Source organism: Sorex fumeus, unplaced genomic scaffold (genome assembly GCF_029834395.1).
Source record: "Sorex fumeus unplaced genomic scaffold, SorFum_2.1 ptg000098l, whole genome shotgun sequence".
Taxonomy (NCBI): domain Eukaryota; kingdom Metazoa; phylum Chordata; class Mammalia; order Eulipotyphla; family Soricidae; genus Sorex; species Sorex fumeus.
In genome coordinates, this window is record NW_026606155.1 from 33,655,398 (window position 1) to 33,681,156 (window position 25,759).

Sequence of the window (25,759 nt, forward strand, 5' to 3'; positions counted from 1 at the left end):
TCTCTCATTCAGGGACAGGCACCTGAAAGTCACCTGCCAAGTCATGAAGACATTCCAGTGGCCTTATGGAGGGGTTCTAAACCACAGAAACTGTCATCCTGGATCTGCTAGTGATGTGAAACCTTCAGAGTAATACAGAAATTATGACTACAGATTCAAAGAAAACTTTATAAATTCAACTAAATAAATTAATAATTATTAAATTCTATAATAGAAATGTATAATTTTAAATTTTCAGGTAATATTTTATGAAAAATGAAAGATAGAATTTATTCCTAAATTATGCTTTTTCTTCTAACAAAGTAAAAAAAATCTGAACCTTGGCTAGGACTATTGCAATATCAAGGCCAAATACTCTCCTTTGTTCAGTTTCACTTAGAGCATACCCAGGAAACAGGATGACAAGAGAACATTTTTTTCAATGCCTTGCTCTGCTCAAAAATATAGAGTAAATTTGTTCCTGCACTCATTATATCATGTGCCAAATGATCATAAAAGAAGAAGGTCAGAGTCAGAATAATTTTTAAAAAGGAATGGAGCAAAGTTTTCTGTAAGATAAGAGCTCTATCTTAAATGTTCTGTTTCTATGTGTTAAGAAGCATCACTCTGGAATAGAGTCCTATTTCAGAGTTCTACACTTCAGCCACCGAAAAGTGAATATTCCCTTTTATACAAGAAGATAAATTATTTTTATCTAGATTACTTCCCCCCTCCAAACTGATGGCAATTGGTAAAATATGGGATATGTTAAAAATATCTGTGTGCTTAAAGAGTAACAACCTCTCTTTAGAAAAGCTACTTAACAAACAAGGTGGGTCCCAAGAATTGAAAATCTTAAAAATAGTATACTGAAGTGAGGTTGTCAGCATTTTTCTAACATAATGAGACCAAAAAAAAAAAATGAACACTCTTGACAATCAAAAACCTTTTTTTTCCTCAAGCATTAGTCAAATGGAAACTCAATAGAGACTCCCTCAAAACTAAGAATACTTGAAGTGGTAAACAATCTTTTTCCATTTTCTCTTTGAACTTTAAAAAAATAAAAGAGTATTGCTTTCATAAAGCTCATGTATTTTTTGTAACATTCATTTACCATGTCCAACCACATCATCTGCTAAGCAGTTTATGTGTGATTTCTTATTAAGGCCCATCCTGGAAACAGTAGCATTCTTCCCCTAAGCCAAACCACAGCAAGTTACCAAGGTCAGGAGAAATTGAAGTGTAATGCTTACCCAGCCCTTCACAGATTTCATTCTTGTCTTTAGAGTGCTTTCTTTTCCCATGTTGCTCCAGGCATGGAAGACCCCCTATAGTCTCAAAACACAGCTTCTTGTTGATGAAGAGGAAGAGGACAGCCAGAAGAACAATAAATACCCCAACAGCAGACAAGAAGCCAATTGCTTCAGGAGGAACTGACAAGAAAATACAAAGAGAAAAAAATATCATCGCAATGTTACTCATCTTTTAGTTCAAAAAATTATCTCCATTATTTGTAATTTTTATATTTATTAATTCAAGCAGTAAATACTCTACAAAACGAACCTCTTGCAGATTTCCTTGGGTCTATTATACAGGAGAAGTGATAAGAGCTATTGCCCAGAACATCTTGCTAGATTGATAATCTAGATGAAATACCAATAGACCTAGATAGATGTGATTTCTTCTACTTGGCATACAATTTTTCTTAATCCTAGCATCTTCCTAATAATTCAGCTTCAAACACATTCTCTAAGAAAAAATATCCTTCACATGAATTGAGCTGAATGGTTGAACACGAGTTATAAAATCTTCTTTCTTATAGATACCTAAGTACTATTTACTACAGCTAAGGTCTGGGAACAATCTAAATACCAGATAACAGATGACTGTATAATTTGTATTCAATAGACACAATGAAATTCTCAGCTATGTGAAAATTTAAATCTTGGTTTTTGCTACAACATAGATTGAACTCGATGGTGTCATGTTAATTGAAATCAACTTAGAAAGAAAACGACAAATACTGAATGATCTTACTCACTGTTAGAGTATTTTTTTAAAAAAAAGGTTTTTGACAATACCCAGTGAAAGTAAACCCATGTACTTTGACAATAGAACTTAGGTTACCTTCAAAAATTTTACCTTGTAAAAAAAATAATAGAACCGAGGTTACCAAAGTGTACTTAGGAGTGGAAAAGAAGCATCTAATGGACTGTGATGATGGCTTATTGAAACTTGGGTGGTGAAAACAGCGTGGTAACACTGTATTCCAAAAGCATAAGATCCACACTCTTATAAATAATTTTATATTAACAAACTTAAAAACAAATCGCTTAAAAATAAAACTATCTAAAGCTTAAACATAATCACTGAATATAAATGTTTAGGCAAATCAATAAGCCATAGAAATAAGCCAAATACTACTGTACTAATTTCCAAACAATTTAATATTACTAACTGGACAATAAATAATACTTATATGGACATAATAATTACTTTTCTGGATACCATCTTATAAATCCAAATATGTTATATGATGAGGATGATTATCGGTGATAACAATAAAATTCCCAGTCCATATTATTCATGTAGTACTGTAGCACTATCCTCCCATTGTTTATCGTTTTTGCTCGAGTGGGCACCAGTAACATCTCACAACAAATATGAGACTTGTTACTGTTTTTGGAATAGTGAATAGTCATGGGTAGCTTGCCAGGCTTTGCCGTGCAGGCGAGATACTCTCGGTAGCTTGCCAGGCTCTCCGAGAGGGATGGAAGAATCAAAATCCGGTCGGCCGTGTGCAAGGCAAACACCCTACCTGCTGTGCTATTGCTACAGCCCATCATTCATGTAAAAACAGAAAATCAACTACTAATATTTTAGAACTTATAAAGATAATATTTTATTTTCTTTCTTCTCCTACTGATCAAAACTATCCTGAATTTTAAGTGGCTCAGTGAAGATTGATCCATCATGTATGTGTTTTTACATCCCAGTCACAACAAACTCTGGGGTCTTATTAGAATGGAGGCAGACAGTCTCCTTGTCCCCTACATCCTATTGGAAGCCCCAGCATTCACACCCATATACCAAAGTCACTGCCAAGCTTTTAGACCAGCTTCACAAGTTCAACAATTAATCTTGTAAGAGATGCCAGGCCAAGGTAAGAAAACTCAAGAGTACATGCTTCTTCAGGCTGAAAATCCTGGGACCCACTCAGGAGTCATGTGGGCCAAGAATCATCTCAGATCTACAGATTCTGTAGTTTCTGGAACACACAGCCACATACGGAGCTGTACTACACCTCCAAATTCCACAATATTGACAGCCCAGTAGGAGCAGCAGCAAATTAGATAGGTGAGTAGCATAGAAGCCAACTAAGCTCAATAAGCAAAAACAGTAACACAGAAGGCTCAATAAGAACCAAATGTCTCAGTAAATCATCACACAATTATTTTAATAACCCCATTATGAGATAACAATTTTCAGAAACTTTCTTAAACTGAACTACTTTTTTGATATGTCCACTTACCATTTTTTGGAAAAATAATAATAAGAAATAGGAAATAAATTATTTTGCACCATCCACAGGGGCAGTCATGGAGGGTTGGTTGGGATACTGGGGACAATGGTGGAAGGTAGGTCTCACTGGTGATGGGATTAGTGTTGAAATATCAAAGGCCCAAAACAACTAGTTGTAAACAGCTTTATAAACCGTGGTGTTTACTCAAAGTTTTTTTTTAAAAAGTAATATATACTCATAACCAGTCCCATTTTGGTTATGAGTATATATTACAGACACTGAAGCAAATTTAAGGAAAGGCTAATCTAAGGAAATGACCTGTAAGCCAGAACAAAATTTAGTTTCAAAAATGGAGAAATCATCTTATATAAAAAGACTGATAACAGAGTAGTTATCAGTGAGTTTTTTAAGGGAGTTCATTGCATAGGAGAAAGCTTATGAAAGAGGAACTGTGATGCTCAGGGAACCATAAGGAGTGCTGGGCATCATATCCAAGACAGTCTCTTGCAAAGTGAGCATTTTTCCCACTGTACTAGCATTCTGTCCCCAAATTTTAATTTGTTAACATGGCTGACAGGGTTTTTCATAACCTTTCTAGAAATCTCAGACTTTTTCCCCCATCACTCTCCAATATCAAAATTCTATTACCTGTATGTTCATCTATTTGTTTCTGGTTCTCCAAGACATAGATCACCTCCAGAACTTTGCCCAGACTGTTTCAATTCAGTTGAACAATTGCTAACCTTTCTTTCCACTCTGATACTGTACTTCCACGGAAAGTCTCTTATTCCTTTTGTTCTGTACATGCTTCTACTATTGCTCCCACCCACCAGGACTTTGCCAGCTCTTTCAAGAGATGTCAAGTGCTGAATTTTAAACTAAATTAGAATAGGAACTGTGTCTCTGTTACTCATTGTATTCTTTGCAGCTAGATTAGGCAAGGCACTCAATAAATATTTGCTGCCTAAAAAATTTATTGAACTCTACCGTGCTGATTAATATATCCACTAACAAAAAATTGCAGAAAGAAAAGATGTACTTCAAGTGGACCCATAACACTAATAATAATAAGCAGTATATAATTTCTGCAAGATCAAATTTTAGGGAAAAAAGGGTGTTTATCTATTACTCATAAGCATAAATATTTGTATCCTATAATAAATAAAGCTGAATTTTTATTTTTGAGTAAAAATCATTTTGCTCTTATAAATGACATGAGGCTTATTACCTAAGACCTGAAAAATACAATAAAATAAACATTTATTTTAAAATTTCTGTGTACTATTAAAATTTCATACACTTCCTTGCAATCATTTTGATTACATGACAAATACTCTCCTTTGTCTATATTGCTCTTTATTGCTTTAGCTACAAAATATTTTATTAAATAAAACTAATATTTTTTAAAATGTTATAAAATAATAAGTAGCTTGTGACTATAGCTATTTTGAAAATGTTGAAACATATAAAGTTCATGTTCAACTTCCCCATCCATCACTGTAGCACTGTCCTCCTGTTGTTCATTGATTTGCTCGAGCAGGCTCTAGTAACATCTCCATTGTGAGACTTCTTGTTACTGTTTTTGGAATATCGAATATGCCACGGGGAGCTTGCCAGGCTCTACCATGTGGAGGGGATACTCTCAGTAGCTTTCCGGACTCTCCGAGAGGGATGAAGAAATCGAACCTGGGTCAGCTGTGTGCAAAGTAAATGCCTACCCACTGTGCTATCACTCCAGCCCAACCATCATAGTTAAAATTTTAGATTTTCATGATATCTTTTTCATAACTATTTTACTATCATTAAAAGTTATTTAATATGCTGGCATTAATGTGTTTACTTAAAAAATGTTCACAGATTCTATATTGGAGTCAACATAAAGATATTATTAATGAATATATTATAAGATAATATGTCCAAAGATACAAGGAAAATTAGAAGGCTCTTATATTGTTCCAAGTAACCTATTTTTATTAGATATTTTTAAAAATCAAGTGATAATTCTTGTAGCAGTGAATTGAATGCAGATAAGTATAAAATTATTATACAGATGACAATATTTTTTCCTCAAAGTTATGTGTTCATTACCCCATTACCTTTAGTTTTTAATGCTTCATAATAAACATGATTTGACAGCCTACCTTTTGGTACTATATGGTTAACAAAAAAAATATTTTATAAGTGCTCCAAGCATTATGTTTCTTTTACCAGGATGTATAGTTTTTGTGGCTATCTTTTGTTGGTTTTTCCTAGGATCCATTCCTTTCACCAACATATCCATGGCCTTTCTTTAAGCTTAGGAAAGTTTACTTCAATTACATCTTTGATATTTTTTTTCTGTTCCACTATTCTTGTTTTTATCTTAAACTGGGTTCAAAGAGAGATACTTTCTCTCTTCGTCAGGATAATTTTTTTCTTTGATAATTTTTTTTCTGTTCCACTATTCTTATTTTTATCTTAAACTGGGTTTAAAGAGAGATACTTTCTCTCTTCGCCAGGATGGTGGAGAATATGAGCGTAAGTACAAATGTAGCCATAGCATAGAGAAAACTTAGTTTGTCAAGTTTGGTTAATTTTTGTGTTCAAATTTTTCCATATTTTATCTATTCAAATTTCATTTTTTCTATGTGTTTCTGGTATTAGTAGATATCTAAAGAGGTGAATGAGGGATTGTAAAACAAGTACTATGCTAAACTATACAAGCGTTTCTACATTTCCTACATGACTATGATAGAAATGGCTAGTATTGGCAGTAACTCAAAACTAAGGAGAACTGATTAGCCATGTGTTACTTGCACTCAACTTTATCATAACACAAGGATATGGGTGGTAGTATGAGGACACACTGGTGGTGGAAAAGTAACTATATTCACCAACATAATAAATGCCAATCAACAAACAGTGGGGGAATAAAGATTATACCAGAGGTGATAAAAGGATAGTGGTAAAGGGTCATAGGCACTTTGGGATGTTGGTCTGTAGCACTGTAGCACTGTCCTCCCGTTATTCATCAATTTGCTCGAGCGGGCCCAGTAATGTCTCCATTGTGAGACTTGTTGGTCACTGTATTTGGCATATTGAATACATCACAGGTAGCTTGCCAGGCTTTGCCGTGTGGGCGAGATACTCTCGGTAGCTTGCCGGGCTCTCCAAGAGGGATGGAAGAATCAAACCTGGCTTGGACAGGCTAGCCGCGTGCAGGGCAAACGCCCTACTGCTTGAACCCTATTGTAACCATGTTATCTAAATGTGGTTAATATATAATATAAATAGATAAATTGTTTAACTAGGGTTTCAAAGAACACTTTTCTGTTTAAAAGTAGTTTAAAATTCTAAGCAAATCCAGTAATTTCACTTCTAAGTATATATCCAAGAGAACTGAAAATAACATTTACATTAAAATATATGCATAAATGTTCATAACTATCATACTGTTCAAAGGTAAAAAAAACTGAAATATCTACCAACTAATGTGACTAAACAAAAAAATGGAATATTCACATAACAAATTCTATTTCACAATTTTTAAATTAAGTACTAATACCTCCATAATATGGATAAACCTTGAAAATATGCTTAAAGAAACCAGACCAGCATCCCTCCCACCCCCCCATCCCCCCCCGTCCCACCCTGCCTCTGTAGCAGGGCATTCCCCCTTGTTCTCTCTCTTTTCTTTTGGGTACTGTGTTTTGCAAGAGAGGCATTGAGTGGCAATCATGTTTGGTCTATAGACTACTTTCTTACAATCCCCAAACACCAAAACATAATACAAATAAGCACCACGGGTTATTGTAAAAAATAAAAAGGTGGGGGGAGCTTATACCTGCATGTAAAATTATAAACACAAATAAACTTACTAATTATATGCAAAAAAAAAGAAACCAGACCACATATTAAATTTTCCTTTTATGTAAAATGCCAAGATTAGGCAAATTCACATAGACAGTATATTAGCTGTTCTCAGAAACTGGAAAAAGGGAAAAATGAAAAGTGACTGTAAATAAGCATAGGTTTCTTTGAGGAGAAGAATGAGAAAATTATTCTGAAATTGGAGAATGATGATGAGTATAAGATGTTGTGACTATGTTAAAAGCAACTAAATTGTCCACTGACAAGGGTTTGTATTTTAATGAACATGAACTTTACATTGTCAAGGTTTTAAATAATTAATAATTTTATAAAAAGTAGGTGTGGCTGGAGCAATAACACAGCAGTTGGGCGTTTGCCTTGCATGCAGCCAACCTGGGTTCGATTCCTCCGCCCCTCTCGGAGAGCCCCGCAAGCTACCGAGAGTATCTCGCCTGCTCAGCAAAGCCTGGCAAGCTACCCATGACATATTCAATATGCCAAGCACAGTAAAAACAAGTCTCATGATGGAGACGTTGCTGGGCCTGCTCGAGCAAATTGATGAACAATGGGAGGACAGTGACAGTGATAAAAATTAGGAGAATAGACGCAAAGAACAATAATATTTTATAGTGGTTTGAAAATAATTTTCTTCATGCTTAAACATTCTGAAAATTTATGATTCAATATTTAAAATTAAATTTAAATATTAACATGTTATGATATGTATGGTCAGCTAATAATACCTTCAATGTGTAACAATGAATTCAACAAACCAACAGCTCCATCAGCATAAAACAAAATGGATTTAATGCTACACTTGAGTTTAAACAAAATTCAAGACTTTGGCAAGGAAACTTAAAGTCATTTTGGATTCCACATATACAAATGCAATAGTGAAGAATAAGTCTTACATATATCATCTGCTGTAGATGACAAGGGCACATATGTCAAGAAACTTAAGTGCCATATGCAGAGTAACTCATCTAATTATTCCAGTAATTACTAAATTGGAAATCAGATGGCTGTGAAGTGTGGTCATATAGTTCATGTAGAAAACTTCCTCAAAGTTAAATATATTTCTCACACGCCATTGGATCATCCCATCTGTTGATTTTCAAGCAGTGACTGAAGATGATAGAGCATACAATTACACGAATAGAGAAAGTTCTACATGTCGCAGACACTATATGTTTTTAAATTTAATTTCATGGTTGATACGGTGGTTCAAATTAGAAGTTAATCAATATCAACCATCTGATTCATTACAAGAATGGAAAATAAGGTGAGGAGGAAACTAAAATGTATGTAACAAAATTGTAAAGAGAGGTGAGGACTAGATTTAACTGACAATGATAAAAAAGAAAAACTAAAACTTAAAGTTTTATTTCATGGAAATAAAGTTTGGCAGAAATATGAAGAACAAAAAGAATATCATTGAAAATATAAAGAAAATTTGATATAAATATGTAACTCTTATTTCCTAGATACCCATATGTCTTTGAGTCTCCAAATTGAAAGTCCTATGATCAGTGATATGTCATCCATCAATTTCATCCACTAATTCAAATCAGAACATCTTTGAAATTGTTCCTATGATTGTTCTGAAGCATGATTATGCAGCAGAAATCTATAACCTAAATCCAAGCTTGTTCATCCTAGAATTTATGGCAGAGTGAAGACATACAGCAAAACTATATTATAAACTTAGAGTTGGAAGGTCTTAGTTGTTCCCACTACACGCATAAAAAGATAATGATGTCCCATGAGGCCTTTTTGGAACTGTAAGTGGATTCCCTATCCTTACTCCTGGGCTCTGGCCTTTACCATCTCTGAAGGTCTATATCCAAAATCTCAGATTCTTTGTTTGCTTATTTTATTTCCAGGTGAGGTTAACCTCTCGCATATTCCTCTTTGGCCTTTTAGGAATAGCTCTACTCACCACATTCCACATTATAAACACACTTATGCCTGTTGCTTGGTGAAGACTGGATGGGAAGGAAAAGAACTCTCAATCTAACCTTCAAGAGTTCCCATGGGGGTGAACTACAGATAAGCACTATCAGTGCTCAGCAGACACAATAAAGAACCTACTTAGAAGACCATCAAGCTCAGGGCCAAAGTGATATCAAAGCAGGAGGGCTTTGATTGCATGCAGCTACCCAGATTCAATCCATGACACCTCATATGGTCCCCTGACCCCCAGAAAAAAAATATCATTATCTTCTCAGACATTAATTTTGAAAATAGAAATTTAGTACAAGTAGAAACAGGAAAAAATCTCAAACACTTAGAAATTAAAATATATTTTAAAATACCATTAAAATAAAATTTAAATAGGCTATTTTAAAAAGAGGATTCATATTATGACACAGACCCTCAAATATATGATCACTTAATCTTCAATACAGAAGCAAGAAATGTGAAGAGGAGCAAGGAAAGATTTTTCAACGAGAAGTGCTGGGAAGAGTGGGTAGCTACAATCAAAAAAAGTCACTCAGACCTCTCTCTAATGTGAGGCAAAAACATCAGATCAAAATGGATTAAAGACCTCAATGTCAGGCCTGAATCCACAAGGTACATGGAGGAAAACATAGCAGAACCTTCTATGACATTGAAACTAAAGGCATCTTCAAAGATGAAATACCACTGACCAAGTAGAAATAAAGATAAACAAATGGGATTACATTAAACTAAGAAGTTTGTGCACCTCAAAAGAAATGGTGACCAAGATACAGAGACAGCCGATGGAATTGAAGAAATTATTTACCCAATACCCATCAGATAAGAGATTAATATCCAAGATATATAAGGCACTGATAGAACTTTACAAAAAAAAAAAACCAATCCCATCAAAAAATGGAGAAAAGAAATGAACAGAAACTTCCTCAAAGAATAAATAAAAATGGCCAAAAGGCACATGAAAAAATGTACTACATCACTAATCATCAGGGAGATGCAAATCAAAAAAGTAAGAAATCTTCTCATACCACAGAAACTTGCACATATCATAAACAACAAGAACAACCAGTGAGAATGAAGGAAGAAAGGGACTCTCCTTCATTGTTGGTGGTAATGAAGACTGGTCCATCCTTTTTGGAAAGCAATATGGGAATTTACACACACAAAAACCCTAGAAATTGAGCTTCCATATGACCCAGCAATATAATTTCTGGGAAGGTACCATGGGGGCCCAAAATCATACAGCATAAATGTTATCTTCATTCTTTGTTCATTGCAACACTATTCATAATATCCAGAATCTGAAAGCAACCTGAGTGCCTAAGAACAGACACTGATAAAGAATGGGTGGATGGTGTTTGGAACATTGTACACCATAAACAGCTTTGTAACTGTGTATTTCACAGTGATTATACAAATATACATATACATATACATATATAGAGAGAGAATATTCTTAATTTTGTTTAAAATGACCATTAAAAATAGAATCTCTGGGAACCAGAGTGATAGTACAGCAGGTAAGGCATTTATCTTGCATGTGGCCAACCCAGATTCAATCACCAGCACCATATTTAATTCTCCGAAACCTGGCAGGAGTTATCTCTGAGTACAGAGCCAATAAGCCCTGAGCACAGCAGGGTATGGCCCAGAAACCAAAAACTAGAACAAACAATGAAACAAACAAAAAACAAAAATCTCTGAAATAAAATTAAGTAGAGATACACAGGGCATATCACATAGCCAAAGACAACAGAACTGGAGAGTTGGTCTACAGAGCTGAGCTTTTCTGAGGAATGAGGCAAGAAGGTGGGGTCTTTGGGACACTGGTGGAAGAAGTGGGTACTGGAGTGGTAGGTGTGGTGCTAAAATGATGTATGCACAAAAATATAATTTTTTAAAATTTTTTATCAGTGAAACACCATGAGGTACAGTTGTAGACTTACAAATTTTGTGCTTGCGTTTCAGTTATATAATGATCGAGTACCCATCCCTCCACCAGTTCCCATTCTACACCACCACTGATCCCAGTATCCTTCCCCCCCCCCCCATATCATTTGTACTTCAATAAAAACAGGAGAAAAAACTACAAGAACACTCAAACCAGAATTTTACCATTAAAAATAAAGTTATGTGGCATGATAAAGGCTTTAGATAAACTCTGGTGGTAATTATATTACAAATGTAAGAAATCAACACAATCTACATAATTGACTTATACAGTTTATATATCAATTTTAGCTCAATAAAATCATTATTTTTTAAAAAAAAAGTTTCAATTATCTTGGTGTGTCTTCATCCTCATCTAGGAATTTATCTGCTTGTGAATCTGAGGAATATTCAAGAAAGAATGGTGAATTAAGTAAGGAGAGAGATGACTTAAATGTGAATACAGAATAGCTGTTGTCCAGTTTCACCAATTCCAGACTTTGGTCTCAGTGCAAAAAAAAAAATCTACAGTATCCTATATCAGCAGCACTAGCAAAATAAAAAGTTTCAAAGATTATTCTGGAGTCAGGAATAAGGCTCTAGTGGTGGAACATAAGACTTTCATATGTGAGGCCCTGGGTTTGATCCCCAACCCAGCATAATGCCCCTCCCCTGATCACTACTGAATGTAGCCCCATAAAAAATAAAAATAAAAAATAAAAGACAATGTTTGGTAGGAGCAACAGTACACTTGCCTTGCATGTACTATCTGATTCTGGAAGCCACACCCACAACCCGCCCCCAGCACCATCTTACAGCACACAGCGGCAAAGGGAAAAAAAAAAAAAACACGGCTGGAGGGCCCCACAGCTCCCGGAGAATTCTCCGGGCTCCATATAGAGCCGATATCACCTGGAGGTCCCAGATGGGGTAGGTGCTGTCTCCCCGCCTTCTCCAGATGAAATCCTGGTGACCATGAACTTCTATAAGCATGGCTCTAGCATGTGGGTACCAGGATTATTTTCCAAATTGCATGGCCATGTAAGTGTAAGCAGCCTGATATGCAAGTGATCAATGGAAAGTAAATGATCTAGCATTTGTCCCTGAAAATCGGGCTTGAATGGTGGTGGGAAAATCTGAGCAAAAGATAATTCCCAACTGAAATATATCTGGACTGTGCTATGCCACCTGGGAGGGGAAGGGTGTCTGTCCCTCCGCCTGCCCCCCTTTGCAGTGGCAACATGGTGACCTGCATCTTTTAGAGCCTAATGAACAGCCAGGTATGAGACTGCACTGACGAGGCACTTGGGGCTTCATGGGATGGGGGTGGAATCAGCCCTGCTTCCCGGCATGACAATGCTCCAGGGTTGCCACCCTCAAATGACTCCTCCAGCTTCTGACCAACCATGATCCCAGAGACACACATACCAATTTCAGAACCCAGGGGCTTCCGGCAGTAATCCCTCTAGGTTTATTACTAAAATATCATAAATCCAAATCCAAACGAAATAGTGTTGGAATATTGTATTCATGAAACCTTATCATTAACTATTGTGGCCACACAACATCATATGTTCTTCATAAACAAATTTTCTAATGATGTCTTTGTGGCAGGTCTGAATGTTGGGGGAAATTCCAAATAACAGTGTTGGGTCTTTTGTCATAATATTGAATGTGATCAATGTAGAGAGAGAGAGAGAGAGAGAGAGAGAGTAAAGTGAAAATCTGCCATACAGGTGGGGGGTGGAAGGGTATACTAGAGTTCTTGGTGGTGGAAAATGTGCACTGGTGAAGGGAAGGGTGTTTGATCATTGTATGACCGACCAAGACTTGAACTGAAAGTCTTTCACTGTGACTGTTCTCACAGTGATTCAATAAATAAATTTAGAAAGAAAGAAAGAAGGAAGGAAGGAAGAAAGGAAGGAAGGAAGGAAGGAAGGAAGGAAGGAAGGAAGGAAGGAAGGAAGGAAGGAAGGAAATAAGGAAAGGAGGAGGGAGGGAGGGAGGGAGGGAAGGGAAGGGAGAAGGAAAGAAAAACTAAAGAGAGAGGAAAGAAGAGAAAAAGAAAAAGAAATGACAATGCTAACTTGGTAGTATTTGAATATCTTGACAAAAAATATGGTGTGAATCAACAGCTTGATCTGCAGGTTATAAGAGAAAGAATTTCTGATGACCCCACAACTATTTGAAAGACATTTATAAAGAGAGAAGTTTTTACATTGAAAATAAAAAGAATGAGCATACTATCACCTTGGGGATAGCAAAAATACAGAAACTATGGTCTATGTTTTTACTTATTTTGCAACCATCAGAAAGAAGCTGAGAAATGGGAAGCTTTTAATAATTGAACACAAATGTGTCCATTTCCTAAATAGGTACTTTAGTGCACAACTTCAAAATATCTGTACTTTTAGAATCATGCATACTATTAACTATATTTTATAATCAATCATGAGATTAAATAAGTCACTTAAAAATTAGTACATAACAAATTCAACTTAGGACTTTAGTTTTTGTTTTATCTATAGTAATGCTCATAGAACTAACAAAAAGAGCAATGTCTTTGATATTTTGCAGCACAGGATTTGGCCAGTGTCCCAAATTTAGGACTAGTTTGGTATTGTAACCTAATTTATGATTAGTCAGTTCACGGTTAGTCACTTGTTTTTCTAAAATTATCTAAAATTATAAAATATTATACATTATATATTTAAAATACAGAAAATGGGGAGTTCCACATACATTTTCTTCCTAGTAATAGTGAATAGTGATATGTTAACTACATAGTCAAATTCTTTAGAGGGAAAAAATAAACCTTTCAAAAATAGGGGGTAAAGTGACTTAATGAAACCTAAGTGAGATTTTAACATGTTCCAAAATAAAACATAGCAACATATGGAGTCACTAGCAACCAATCATTTCTCAAAACACTTGACAACACAGCATTTGGGAGGTATACATAGGGTGCTATCTTTAATATAGTAATGTGTGTGTGTTGAAATGTGTCCATCTTCTGAGAATTAAGTAACCTACATACTTTATATGTTTAAAATATAAATTTTCCCTTGGCATGCTCTCTCTTCTCTCTCTCTCTCTCTCTCTCGTTCTCTCTCTCTCTCTCTCTCTCTCAAGCTTGCTCTCCTTCCCGTTAATACTCTGAAGAAGTAGTAACTAATGTTTTTTTTCTAATTCACCAATAAGTTCTTGAAAGGAATCGTTGATCTTCCTCACTTGTCTGAATTTTCTGAAATATTCATTTATACAGCATACTGTTCCAATACTTCTTCATTTTCTATTCTTCTTCCCATCTGGGAAAAAGAATAAAAAGAAGCAAAGTAATTAGATGATACTGTGCTGTTGATGGTGAATAAGCATCTTAGGACAACTGGATTTTTTATGGCATACTTATTTTACTAAATTTAATTGAGACATAAATAAACCTCATACAATTTATATATAATTTTCCATATGCAATTTTTGGAGCATGCAGGGCAGAGACACTTTGGTAGACGAAATGGTGTTGGAATATTGTATTAATGAAACCTTATCATTAACATTAATTGTTAATCATGGAGACTAAAATTTGGCCCTCCCGTTGATCGTCGATTTGCTCGAGCGGGCCCAGTAACGTCTCCATCGGAGACTTTGTTGTTACTGTGTCTGGCATATCGAATACTCTTGGTAGCTTGCCGGGCTCTCCAAGAGAGGCGGAGGAATCGAACTCGGGTCGGCCATGTTGGCCACATGTAAGGCGAACGCCCTACCCGCTGTGCTATCGCTCCAGCTCCCCTTCAAACTAAAATTTGAAGGGAAAAAAAAAGCAAGAACATCACTCAGGGACTAGAGAGAGAGTACGATGGGTAAGAGAGTTGTCTTTCACACAGCTGACCTGGATTTGCTCCCTGAATCTACCAGAAGTAATCCCAGACTGTACAGCCAGGAGTAAGCCTTGAGCTCTGCCAGGTATATTGCCTTTCCCCCAAAAAAATACATTCCCTATACCTTGAATATTATGAAATATAATTTTGTGATAAAATTAGAGACAGAGCAGTTAGGGATGCTTGTATTGAATACAGCCAAGTAGGGTCCAATTCCAGGCACCACATACAGTCTCCCAATAACAAACAGGAGCTATTTTCTTGAGTACAAACCTTGGGCTAAGCCTTGAGTGTTGACAGGTATTGCCCCAAAACACATACACAAACACACACATACACACACACACACACACACATATTAGCAACACGTGCCTGATAAGAGCATAAAAGCAGGTCATTTGAAACATAATAAAATATACATATGATTTTGGTGAAATAGTCGTTGAATCAATATGACAATATAGCTCTCAAGTAAAAAGACATAATTTCTATAATTGAGGGAAATTCAGAGACAATTCTACAACAAATGCAGAAACTATCATAGATGAAAGATGCTCAACTTTCTTCATGTCTCTAAAACAAAAGCATTTGCAGAGAATTTAAAGTGAAATATGATTTTGATTTGTTTATAACTTCTTTATTTTCAATGCATAAAATACTGCTCACACAGTGAGAATAAAATTTTAACAGAATTGCTTTTCACTGATTTAATACTCTCAAAATTTTTTCTTTCAGACTAAGATAGTCAAATATAATCTTTAAAGATTATAAAGACTTTAAATTCTAACTTTTAATCCCCCCAAAATAACATAGATTTAGTGCTTAGGGAATTTCCTAACATATAAATATAATGCAACTATTAGGATTAGACTCCTAATTTTTAGACAAATTCCTGGTACCTGGAAAATAAAAATACTTTCATGTGCTCAAAAAGCAATCTATATGCAGTGATACAAGCTTACCCTGTTAGTAAAAACTTTTTTTTTTATGTTTTCCTCGATGTATTTTTTTTTATTTTTTTCCCCTTTATTGTATTTTATTTTTTTTTAAGTTGTAGATTTACAATTTTTTGTGCTTTGGTTTCAATTATACAATGATCAGATACCCATCCCTCCACCAGTGCCCATTTTCCACCACCATGGATAATATCCCTCCCACCCCCATCCCCCCATCCCCCCTGTCTCTGTGGCAGGGCAATCCCCTGTGTTCTCTCTCTCCTTTTGGGTGTTGTGGTCTGCAAAAGAGGCATTGAGTGGCAAACATGTTCAGTCCATAGTCTACTTTCGACATGCATCTCCCCTCCTGGGAGGATCCTCCAAACATACTTTATTTGGTGCTCCCTTCTCTAACTGAACTGCCCTTTCCTCTAGGATACCTGGCTGGCCTCTAAGTTATGGAGTAATCCTCCTGGTGCTGATCTCAGCTATTCTTGGGTATTAATCTCATACTTTGTTACTTTATATCCCCCAGATGAATGCAATCTTTCTATGTCTATCCCTCTCTTTCTGACTCATTTCGCTTAGCATGATACTTTCCATATTGTACCACTTGTATGTAAATTTCATGACTTCATCTTTTCTAAGAGCTACATAGTACTCCATTGTGTAGATGTACCAAAGTTTCTTTAACCAGTCATCTGTTCTTGGGCACTCAGGTTTCTTCCAGTTTCTGGCTATTGTAAAGAGTGCTGCAATGAACAAACAAGTGCAGATGTCACTTCGACTATACATTTTTGCCTCTCTGGGATATATTCCCAGGAGTGGTATTGCTGGGTCAAATGGGAGCTCAATTTCTAATTTTTTGAGAATCGTCCATACTGTTTTCCAGATTGTATCAACAATCTTCTCAGACCATAATGCGCTGAAATTAGAAGTAAATCACACACAAAAACAGAAAACTAAATCAAACACCTGGAAATTAAACAGTGCACTATTGAACAACGAGTGGATTAGACAGGAAATCAAAGAGGAAATCAAAAGATTCCTAGAAACGAATGAAAATGAGAACACGAGTTACCAAAACTTATGGGACACAGCAAAGGCTGTGTTAAGAGGAAAGTTTATAGCTCTACAAGCATTCCTCAGGAAGGAGGAGCGAGCACACATAAGTAACCTAACCTCACAGCTTAAGAGCTTGGAGAAGGACCAAAAAAAGGAGCACAACCCGAACAGGAGAAAGGAAATAATAAAACTCAGAGCAGAGATTAACGAGATGGAAACCCAAAAAACAATCCGAAAGATCAATGAAACCAAGAGCTGGTTCTTTGAGAAAATTAACAAGATCGATAAGCCTCTAGCAAAACTCACAAAGAAAGGGAGAGAGAAAACCCTAATAAACCGAATCAGAAATGAAAAGGGGGTCATTACAACAGAAACCACAGAAATTCAGAGGATCCTCAGGGAGTACTTTGAGAAGCTTTATGCCACGGAACATCAAAACCTCGAGGAAATGGATAAATTCCTAGACTCCTACAGACTCCCAAGGCTGAACCAAGTAAAAACTTTTAAGGAACACTCAAAATTCACTGACATTTTAAAAATGGCCATCCCACCATTATCTTGAAGCATTGCACAGTTTCAAAATAATCTCCATCAAAATTCTGATGACACTCTACAAAATTTAATTGTTACTAAAAATTACTAAATAAAATTTGGTTCTATACAAAAAGTATAGAATCAAAACCTCTTCAAATACCAAAAAAAAAAAAACTTCTGAAGAAAAGGAAGATGAAAGGGATTATAATCTCTGACTTTAAATTATATTATAAAATTTAGTGCCACTAAAACTACGTGGCACTGTAGTGAAAAATATATTCTCAGACTAACCGAATATAAGGGCCCAGAGAGAAACATTCTGAGAAATGCACAGTTAATGTGACACAGATATCAGAGGAGTACATGAAGCAAGAGAAGCTCTCTAATAAAATGTGCTGGGAAACTGGATAGTCATGTGCAAAAATAAATAGATAAATAACAGGATCCATATCTCATCCCATGCACAAACTTTAATTCAAAGTAGATTAAAGACTTAGAGATAAGACCAGAATCTATAAAATACATTGAGGAAAACATAAGCAGAACTCAGCAATGTATGGACTGCACAGGCTGTTTTCAGTGATTTGACCCCATCAGCAAAGATAACAAAAATTAAAATAACAATTGGTACTATGTTAAGCTAAAAAGGTTTTCTTTTATTGCAAAAGAAACTTGGGCTAAATAACACTACTAAATAGAAGAAAATATTCACACACCATAGATCTGATAAAAGGATAATAACCAAGTTACGTTATAAAGCACTCGCAAAGCTCAACAACTAAGACAATAACCCCATTCAAAAATTTGAGAAAGAAGATGAACAAACACTTCCTTCAAGAAGACATATAAATATCCTGTAGGCATATTTAAAAAGGATTCATCATAGCTTACTAGTGGGGAAATGAAAATTAAAATAGTAATGAGGTAATAAGTGAGGATAGCACTGTAGCACTGTCCTCCCGTTGTTCATCGATTTGTTCGAGTGAGCCCAGTAACATCTCTATCGTGATAGCTTGCCAGGCTCTCCGAGAGGGGTGGAGGAATCGAACCCTGCTCAGCCGGGCCGGCTACACGCAAGGTAAATGCCCTACCGCTCTGCTATCGCTCCAGCCCATCAGTGAGGATACATATATTTAAAAGAAAAAACTGAAAACAACCATTATTGGTGGAGATAAAGTGAAAAGGAAACCCTGAATCACTGGTGTTGGAAATTTCATCTGGTTCGCCTCTATGTAAAACAGTTTGGAGAGTTCTCAAAAAACTAATATATTTTTCAATGACCAACAATTTCACTTCTTGGAATCTATCCCAAGAACACAAAAACATTAACCCAAAAAGATATATTCAGTCCTAAATTCATTGCAGTGCCTAATAGCCAGGATATGGAAACAAGCCAAATGTCTAATTGACAGATGATTTGAAAAAAAGAAATTATGGCATATCTACAAAGTGGAACATTATACAGCTATAAGAAAAACCAAAATCTTGCAATTTTCTGCATTTTGGAGAGTATTATGTTAAGAATAAGTCAGAGTCCAAAATATAAAGACAGTATATAGAAGAGGAAAGGATATTCACCCAATACCCATTCGATAAGGGGTTGATATCAAGGATATACAAAGCACTGGTTGAACTCCACAAGAAGAAAACATCCAACCCCATCAAAAAATGAGGTGAAAAAATGAACAGAAACTTTCTCAAAGAAAAAATCCGAATGGCTAAAAGGCACATGAGGAAATGCTCTACATCGATAACCATAAGGAAGATGCAGATCTAAACAACAATGAGATATCATCTCACACCACAGAGACTGGCCCACATCCAAAAGAACAAAAGCAACCGGTGTTGGTGTGGATGTGGCGAGAAAAGGACCCTCCTTCACTGCTGGTGGGAATGTCAACTGGTTCAGGTCTTTTGGAAAACAGTAATGGACGATCCTCAAGGTAAAGGTAAAGGTAAAGGCCCTCCCGTTGATCGTCGATTTGCTCGAGCGGGCCCAGTAACGTCTCCATTGGAGACTTTGTTGTTACTGTGTCTGGCATATCCAATACTCTCGGTAGCTTGCCGGGCTCCCCGAGAGGGGCGGAGGAATCGAACTCGGGTCGGCCATGTTGGCCGCTTGTAAGGCGAACGCCCTACCCGCTGTGCTATCGCTCGAGAGCCCGGCAAGCTACCGAGAGTATTCAATATGCCAGACACAGTAACAACAAAGTCTCCAATGGAGACGTTACTGGGCCCGCTCGAGGACGATCCTCAAAAAATTAGAAATTGATCCTCCATCTGACCCAGCAATACCACTCCGGGAATATATCCGGGAGAGGAAAAAACTACAGTCAAAATGACATCTGCAAAAATAAAATAAAGGGAAAAATTTTTTTAAAAAATGACATCTGCATTTCTATGTTCTTTGCTGCACTGTTCACAATAGCCAAAATTTGGAGAAAAAAAAAAACTCGAGTACCCGAGAACAGATGACTGGTTAAAGAAACTTTGGTACATCTACACAATGGAATACTATGCAGCTTTTAGAAAAGATGAAGTCATGAAATTTGCATACAAGTGGTTCTACATGGAAAGTATCATGCTAAGTGAAATGAGCCAGAGAGGACAGACATGGAAAGACTGCACTCATTTGGGGAATATAAAGTAACAGAATAGGAGAAGAACACCCAAGAATAGTTGAGATAAGTACCAGGAGGTCTTCTCTATGGCTTGGAAGCTGGCAGCACATGCTGGGGGAAAAGGCAGTTCAGATAGAGAAGGGAACACCAAGTAAAGGATGTGAGATGAGTGCTGAAAGTAGACTGTAGACTGAACATGATGGCCACTCAGTATGTCTATTGCAAACCACAACACCCTAAAGGAAAGAGAGAGCAAAAGGGAATGTCCTGCCACAAAGGTGGGGTGGGATGGAGGGGATAGGTTAGAGGGGTGGGAGGGCTGCTGGGATCATTGGTGTTGGAGAATGGACACTAGTGGAGGGATGGGTACTCGACCATTGTATAACTGAAACCCAAGCATGAAAGTTTGTTAAGTCTACAACTGTACCTCATGGTGTTTCACTAATTAAAAAAAAAAAAAAGAATAAGTCAGAGAGAGAAGAACAAATATCAGTTAATCTCACTCATCTGTGGTATATAGAGAAACAAAACAAGGGAAGAGATAATAGGAAAGGATGATAAACCCTGTGCCTTTGATTATAAAATTGAGATTACTGAACAGTGCAGAGAGAGAGGAAAATAAAGGGAGACGAGAAGTGACATAAGGACAGTGGTGGAGGGTCTGGGGCACTTTGGTGATGGTGAAAATGCAGTAACTTTGTACAATAAAATGATAAATGTTAACACTATTGTAACTATATAATTAAACTACAATAAAAATGTTTTTAACAAAAAGGAAGTTAATATCAAAAGGGAGCCAAAGAGATAGTATAGCACTTAAGTGTCTCTTGCCTTGCCTCTTGCTTATAGTTGACCCTGCTTTGATCCCCGGAGCCACATGTGGTCAGACTGTCAGGAGTGAACCCTGAGCACCAGTGGGTGTGCCATTCCAAAAGAAAAAAGAAAGGAAAAACTCCACTGAAGCTTCGGCTAAGAGCAAAATGCATAGCCTTAACAATAAAATTCATTATTCAATATTACCATTCCTTTCTGAAGTTCAAACCACATAACAACCATTTAAACAACAACAACTGAACGAAATCATCAGTGCATTCAAATAAAATTGGGAACTTTTGCCTACTCTAGTTCCTTAACTCTGGAGTTAATTTCTAAACAAAGCCCCCTTTTAAAAACACACACAGGATTCTAATCGATTCTAAGATTTCTCTACCAGAAGTATTTACTGGTTCTTTATAATTACAAAAAAAAAAAAGACCATAAATTGTCTGTTTTACTGTCTCTGCTAATTTCATTTCATTATATCCTTGGAGTAAGCTATTATTTTCCCCCTGGTTCCCATGGCATTCTTCATTATCAGCTGCTAATTGTCTAGCATTCACATAGGACTGTGAACCAAGTAGGCTGCTGCGTGGGTTGAAGTTCTAGGGGAAGCTGAACAGCAATAGGATTTTGCATTGTTATTATTGTGACACATTAGAAAGTTTCCACCCACTTACATGCCCACATTGCTCTGCTGCACAGCATCTGTACTCAGAGGGGCTGTGCACTGAAGCAAGGGAGGCCATCTGCACTAAGAATTCCACTTGGTGATTATCATAGCACAAGGGAAGATCACATGGGCCAAAGCACTGCAGTACAAAGAGCCGAAGGTCTAGTTCCATATGAAAGGCATCAATATTGATCTTAAAACACAATTATGACAGGTTCATCTACAAGGGTTCCTTTATTTCCCACCTGGAGCACAAGTACCTGATTCAGCCCAATTACACCCTCAAACTTCTCCTCATTTACCCTTCTGGAATTAAGGCCAATTTAGAGGTTTAAACCTTTTTTTAAAGATGCAAAGAGGTTGGAGACTTTTAAGTAGATTTAGAGATGTATTGCTCCTTGAGATTATTCCCAAAGGAGATGTAGATATCTGGAGCTAATTACATTTGACCTTATAAATTCAGGATGTGCCAAACAAAAGCTATTAGAAGAGCCAAAACAACAAGTAAGGTTTTACACATTTAGGTCAAGAGGGAGCTGTGAAAGTCTCTTAATTAGCAAAGCAAACAAGAGCTATAAAAGTGGGAATTTGAAGCTCAGAAGGTGGTACTTTATTGGAGTGCTTTGCAGGCACCATGTTTAAAAGTATTGTGAAACACAACACTGATTTCATAGCACCCTGTGGTCACTTTTACTAGAAAATTATGCCTTCAGAGTCTCCCCAGGGCATATGCTTGCAAGATACAGTTATCCTTTTCCTATCAGAGTCATAGGGAGCTAGATTTTTTTCATGAATTAACCACAATCCAAGCTATAAGACATGAATGATAGCAGACATTGACTTCAAACTGAGTCTCCCTTTTGCTTCCTAATGAGTCAAACACTGTCCAAGTATTTCTAGGATCCTGAAATTTAAGAAGTTGACGTTCAAAGTTTTGCTAGAGATGAGCATACTCAAGTGAATTCATTCATTCTAACTAAACCAACCAGAGGCTCAAAGGAGGAGAGCCAGAGTATATATAAGAAAAATACATGGTCCTGAGTAAAGAAATCAGGAACCAAAATTGAACTATTTCTAAACCCATAGTTACATGAGGCTCCAGGGGCAGTGCCGTATATTGAGTGACTATTGTATAGGTGCTTTTTCAGCAATTATTTATGTGATACATCAGGAAAACAATATTTATATTAAAATGCTTATTCCTCAAACAAAAACCAATGTTATTCTTCTCAGAAGTACAGTCAACTATATATATGAAGGTGGCTCCATTTAGTTAAAATTATGGGTCAAAGGTTTTCTTGTGAACAATGACAAAGAATAAGAAAAGTGGGTCCTTCTAGAGATCTGTTTCTTCCTCTCTACAGAGTCAATAACTCAGCTCTCTTCTTCAAAGGACTCTCTCCCTCAGATCTCAGAAAGGGTACTTAAAATCAGACCACTCGAGCCCCTGAATAGAGCTAATATTCATGTGGCATAAATATGAATATTTTTTATTTTAATTTTTTATCAAGGCACTGTTATTTACAAAATTACTCATAGTTGGTAAAGGTAAAGGTAAAGGTTGATTTGCTCGAGCGGGCCCAGTAACGTCTCCATTGGAGACTTTGTTGTTACTGTGTCTGGCATATCGAATACTCTCGGTAGCTTGCCGGGCTCTCCAAGAGGGGCGGAGGAATCAAACTCGGGTCGGCCATGTTGGCCGCTTGTAAGGCGAACGCCCTACCCGCTGTGCTATCGCTCCAGCTTTACTCATAGTTGAGTTTCAGGCAAACATGTTTCAAACCAACCCTATCACCAGTCTTAAATTCCCTCCACCAGTGTCTTCAGGTTGCCTCCTACCTTCCAGCCTGCCTCTTTGATAGGCACATTTTTAAAGTCTGGTTGTTTTCATTTGGACCTCATGCTTTCAGTTTCGTTGACCCTGTAGTTCACATACATAGATATATTTCACCTCTATACCATCAGTGTGCCCAAGACTCCTGCTTCTGCCTTGTTACATCCTGACTGCCACCACCCAATTCCCCTATTTCTTTCCTTCTCTATCTTAGTTGCATAGTCTAGGGTCCAAGGTAACCTAGGTACTCCACTTTGATAACTCACATTCCCTTTTCTTATTATCCTATATACCAGTTGAGATCATTCAATATTTAACCTTCTGATATACTGCACTATGATAATGAATACAACACCTTCATTATCCACCCACCAGTCGCTGGCCAACTAGGTTCATTCTGTATCATGGCTATTGTGCCAAATGCTACAATGAATAATGGTGTGCATATGTCCTTTTAAATTAACATTTTTTGTCCTGGGGAAAGATATCAAGAAGTGGAGTTGCTGGATCATATGGCCACACTATTCATACTTTTCTGAAAAAAATCCATACTATTTCCCACAGAGTTGAACCAAACAAGATTCCCACCAGTAGTGGATGAGGTTTCCTTGTTAACCACATCCCTGAAAATACAGGCTATCCCCAGTTTTTTTTCTTAAATGTGCTATTGTCACTGGTATGAGATGACAACTCATTGTAATTTTTCAATACAATTTATATTTAACAGAGACCTAAAGAGTGAAAACCACAAGTCTTTGCAAATATATAAAAACCTTAGGGTCACAATATTTTAAAACATCATAAAATCAAATTCAAACTTTTCAAAATGAATTAAACATTTTCAGACATTCTCTCCTCCTATTTTTCCTGCTTCCAACCCACATCTTAAGTCTAGGAAAGCACACACTAAAATATCAATTCAAAACTAAAAATATTCAGTACATATCTTGGATAAGATCACAGCCATCTAACTCCTGCAGGGATTCTTTCAGAATCCCCACTGTGAGTTTAAAAATCAGAAGAAGTATATCTCTCAGCTTAACTAATATCGCTCCGAACAAAACTTTTACTATTTAAATCCAGCAGAGTTCCATTTTGACAATACCACTGTTATCTCCACTGAAAAGAGGAAATACTGAATAGAGTCTAGTCTCATATGCATGGAAAATCAACCTAAGATCATTCTGTCAATAATTCTATTGGTTTCTTAGCACTCAGTCACAACCTGATTTTATTACTAATTCCAAGTTTAAAAAGTATTTTCAAGACTTAAAAAAAATTGTGGGGCTGGAGTGATAGCAGGTAGGGTGTTTACCTTGCACGCGGCCGACCCGAGTTCAATTCCCAGCATTCCATATGGTCCCTTGGGCACCACCAGGAGTAATTCCTGAGCGCATGAGCCAGGAGTGACCCTTGTGCATCATCGTGTGTGACCCCCCAAAAAAAATTTGTGTATTAAGTCAGGACCAGCTACCACCATGCTGAGGCCACTCTCCGCACACCTGAAGGTGCCGGCAGAGGAACAAAGGCAAGCGGGTCCCGGGGCTGAGATCTCCAAGCCTACTCGGATCGGGGCTGAGCATCCTCCACCCAGATCCTCCAAATTCCAGTAGGCGGGGGTCACACCCACCAACTGGCCCCCTGGCGCCGTGTAATCCCATCAACAGCCAATATTCAGAGATTTTAAAGCCCAGCTCCCAGAAGAAAACAGTGCAGTCTCCTGCCCCCGTGCCTGGCTGTCCTCGCCGGGACCCCTTGGAGGGGAGCAGGTTGAGCTTTCCTCCCCGCCCTGACCAGGGCTCCGGCAGCTGAAGACCTCCAGGACCAGCCACCACCATGCTGAGACCACTCTCCGCACACCTGAAGGTGCCAGCAGAGGAACAAAGGTATGCGGCCGCACGACATCTTTTTTTTTTTTCGCACGACATCTTATTATCTCATTTCTACTTTGGACAAACTGGCAGGCTACCGAATGTAACCTGCCCATAAGGCAGAGTCTGGGAAACTCCCCATGGCGTACCCAATATGCCAAATACCAGTAACAATGATGGGTCTCATTCTCCTAAAGAGCCTTGAATATAGCACTTTCTTAAAAATCTCAGGGCTAGGATGAAGGAGACATTACTGGGGCCTGTTCGAGACAATCGACGAATAACAGGATGTT

General features: G+C 37.1%; 1 protein-coding gene across 3 annotated transcripts in view; it reads right to left on the reverse strand.

Annotated features, from left to right (window-relative positions):
• Window positions 1–25,759, reverse strand: part of SYT16 (synaptotagmin 16) — a 367,718-nt gene that overhangs the window by 177,519 nt on the left and 164,440 nt on the right. For all 3 annotated transcript variants that reach the window (XM_056133188.1, XM_056133187.1, XM_056133186.1), the window contains exon 2: window positions 1,233–1,412. In XM_056133188.1, the coding sequence (XP_055989163.1) occupies window positions 1,233–1,412 (180 nt within the window). The remainder of the gene's footprint in view (window positions 1–1,232; window positions 1,413–25,759) is intronic.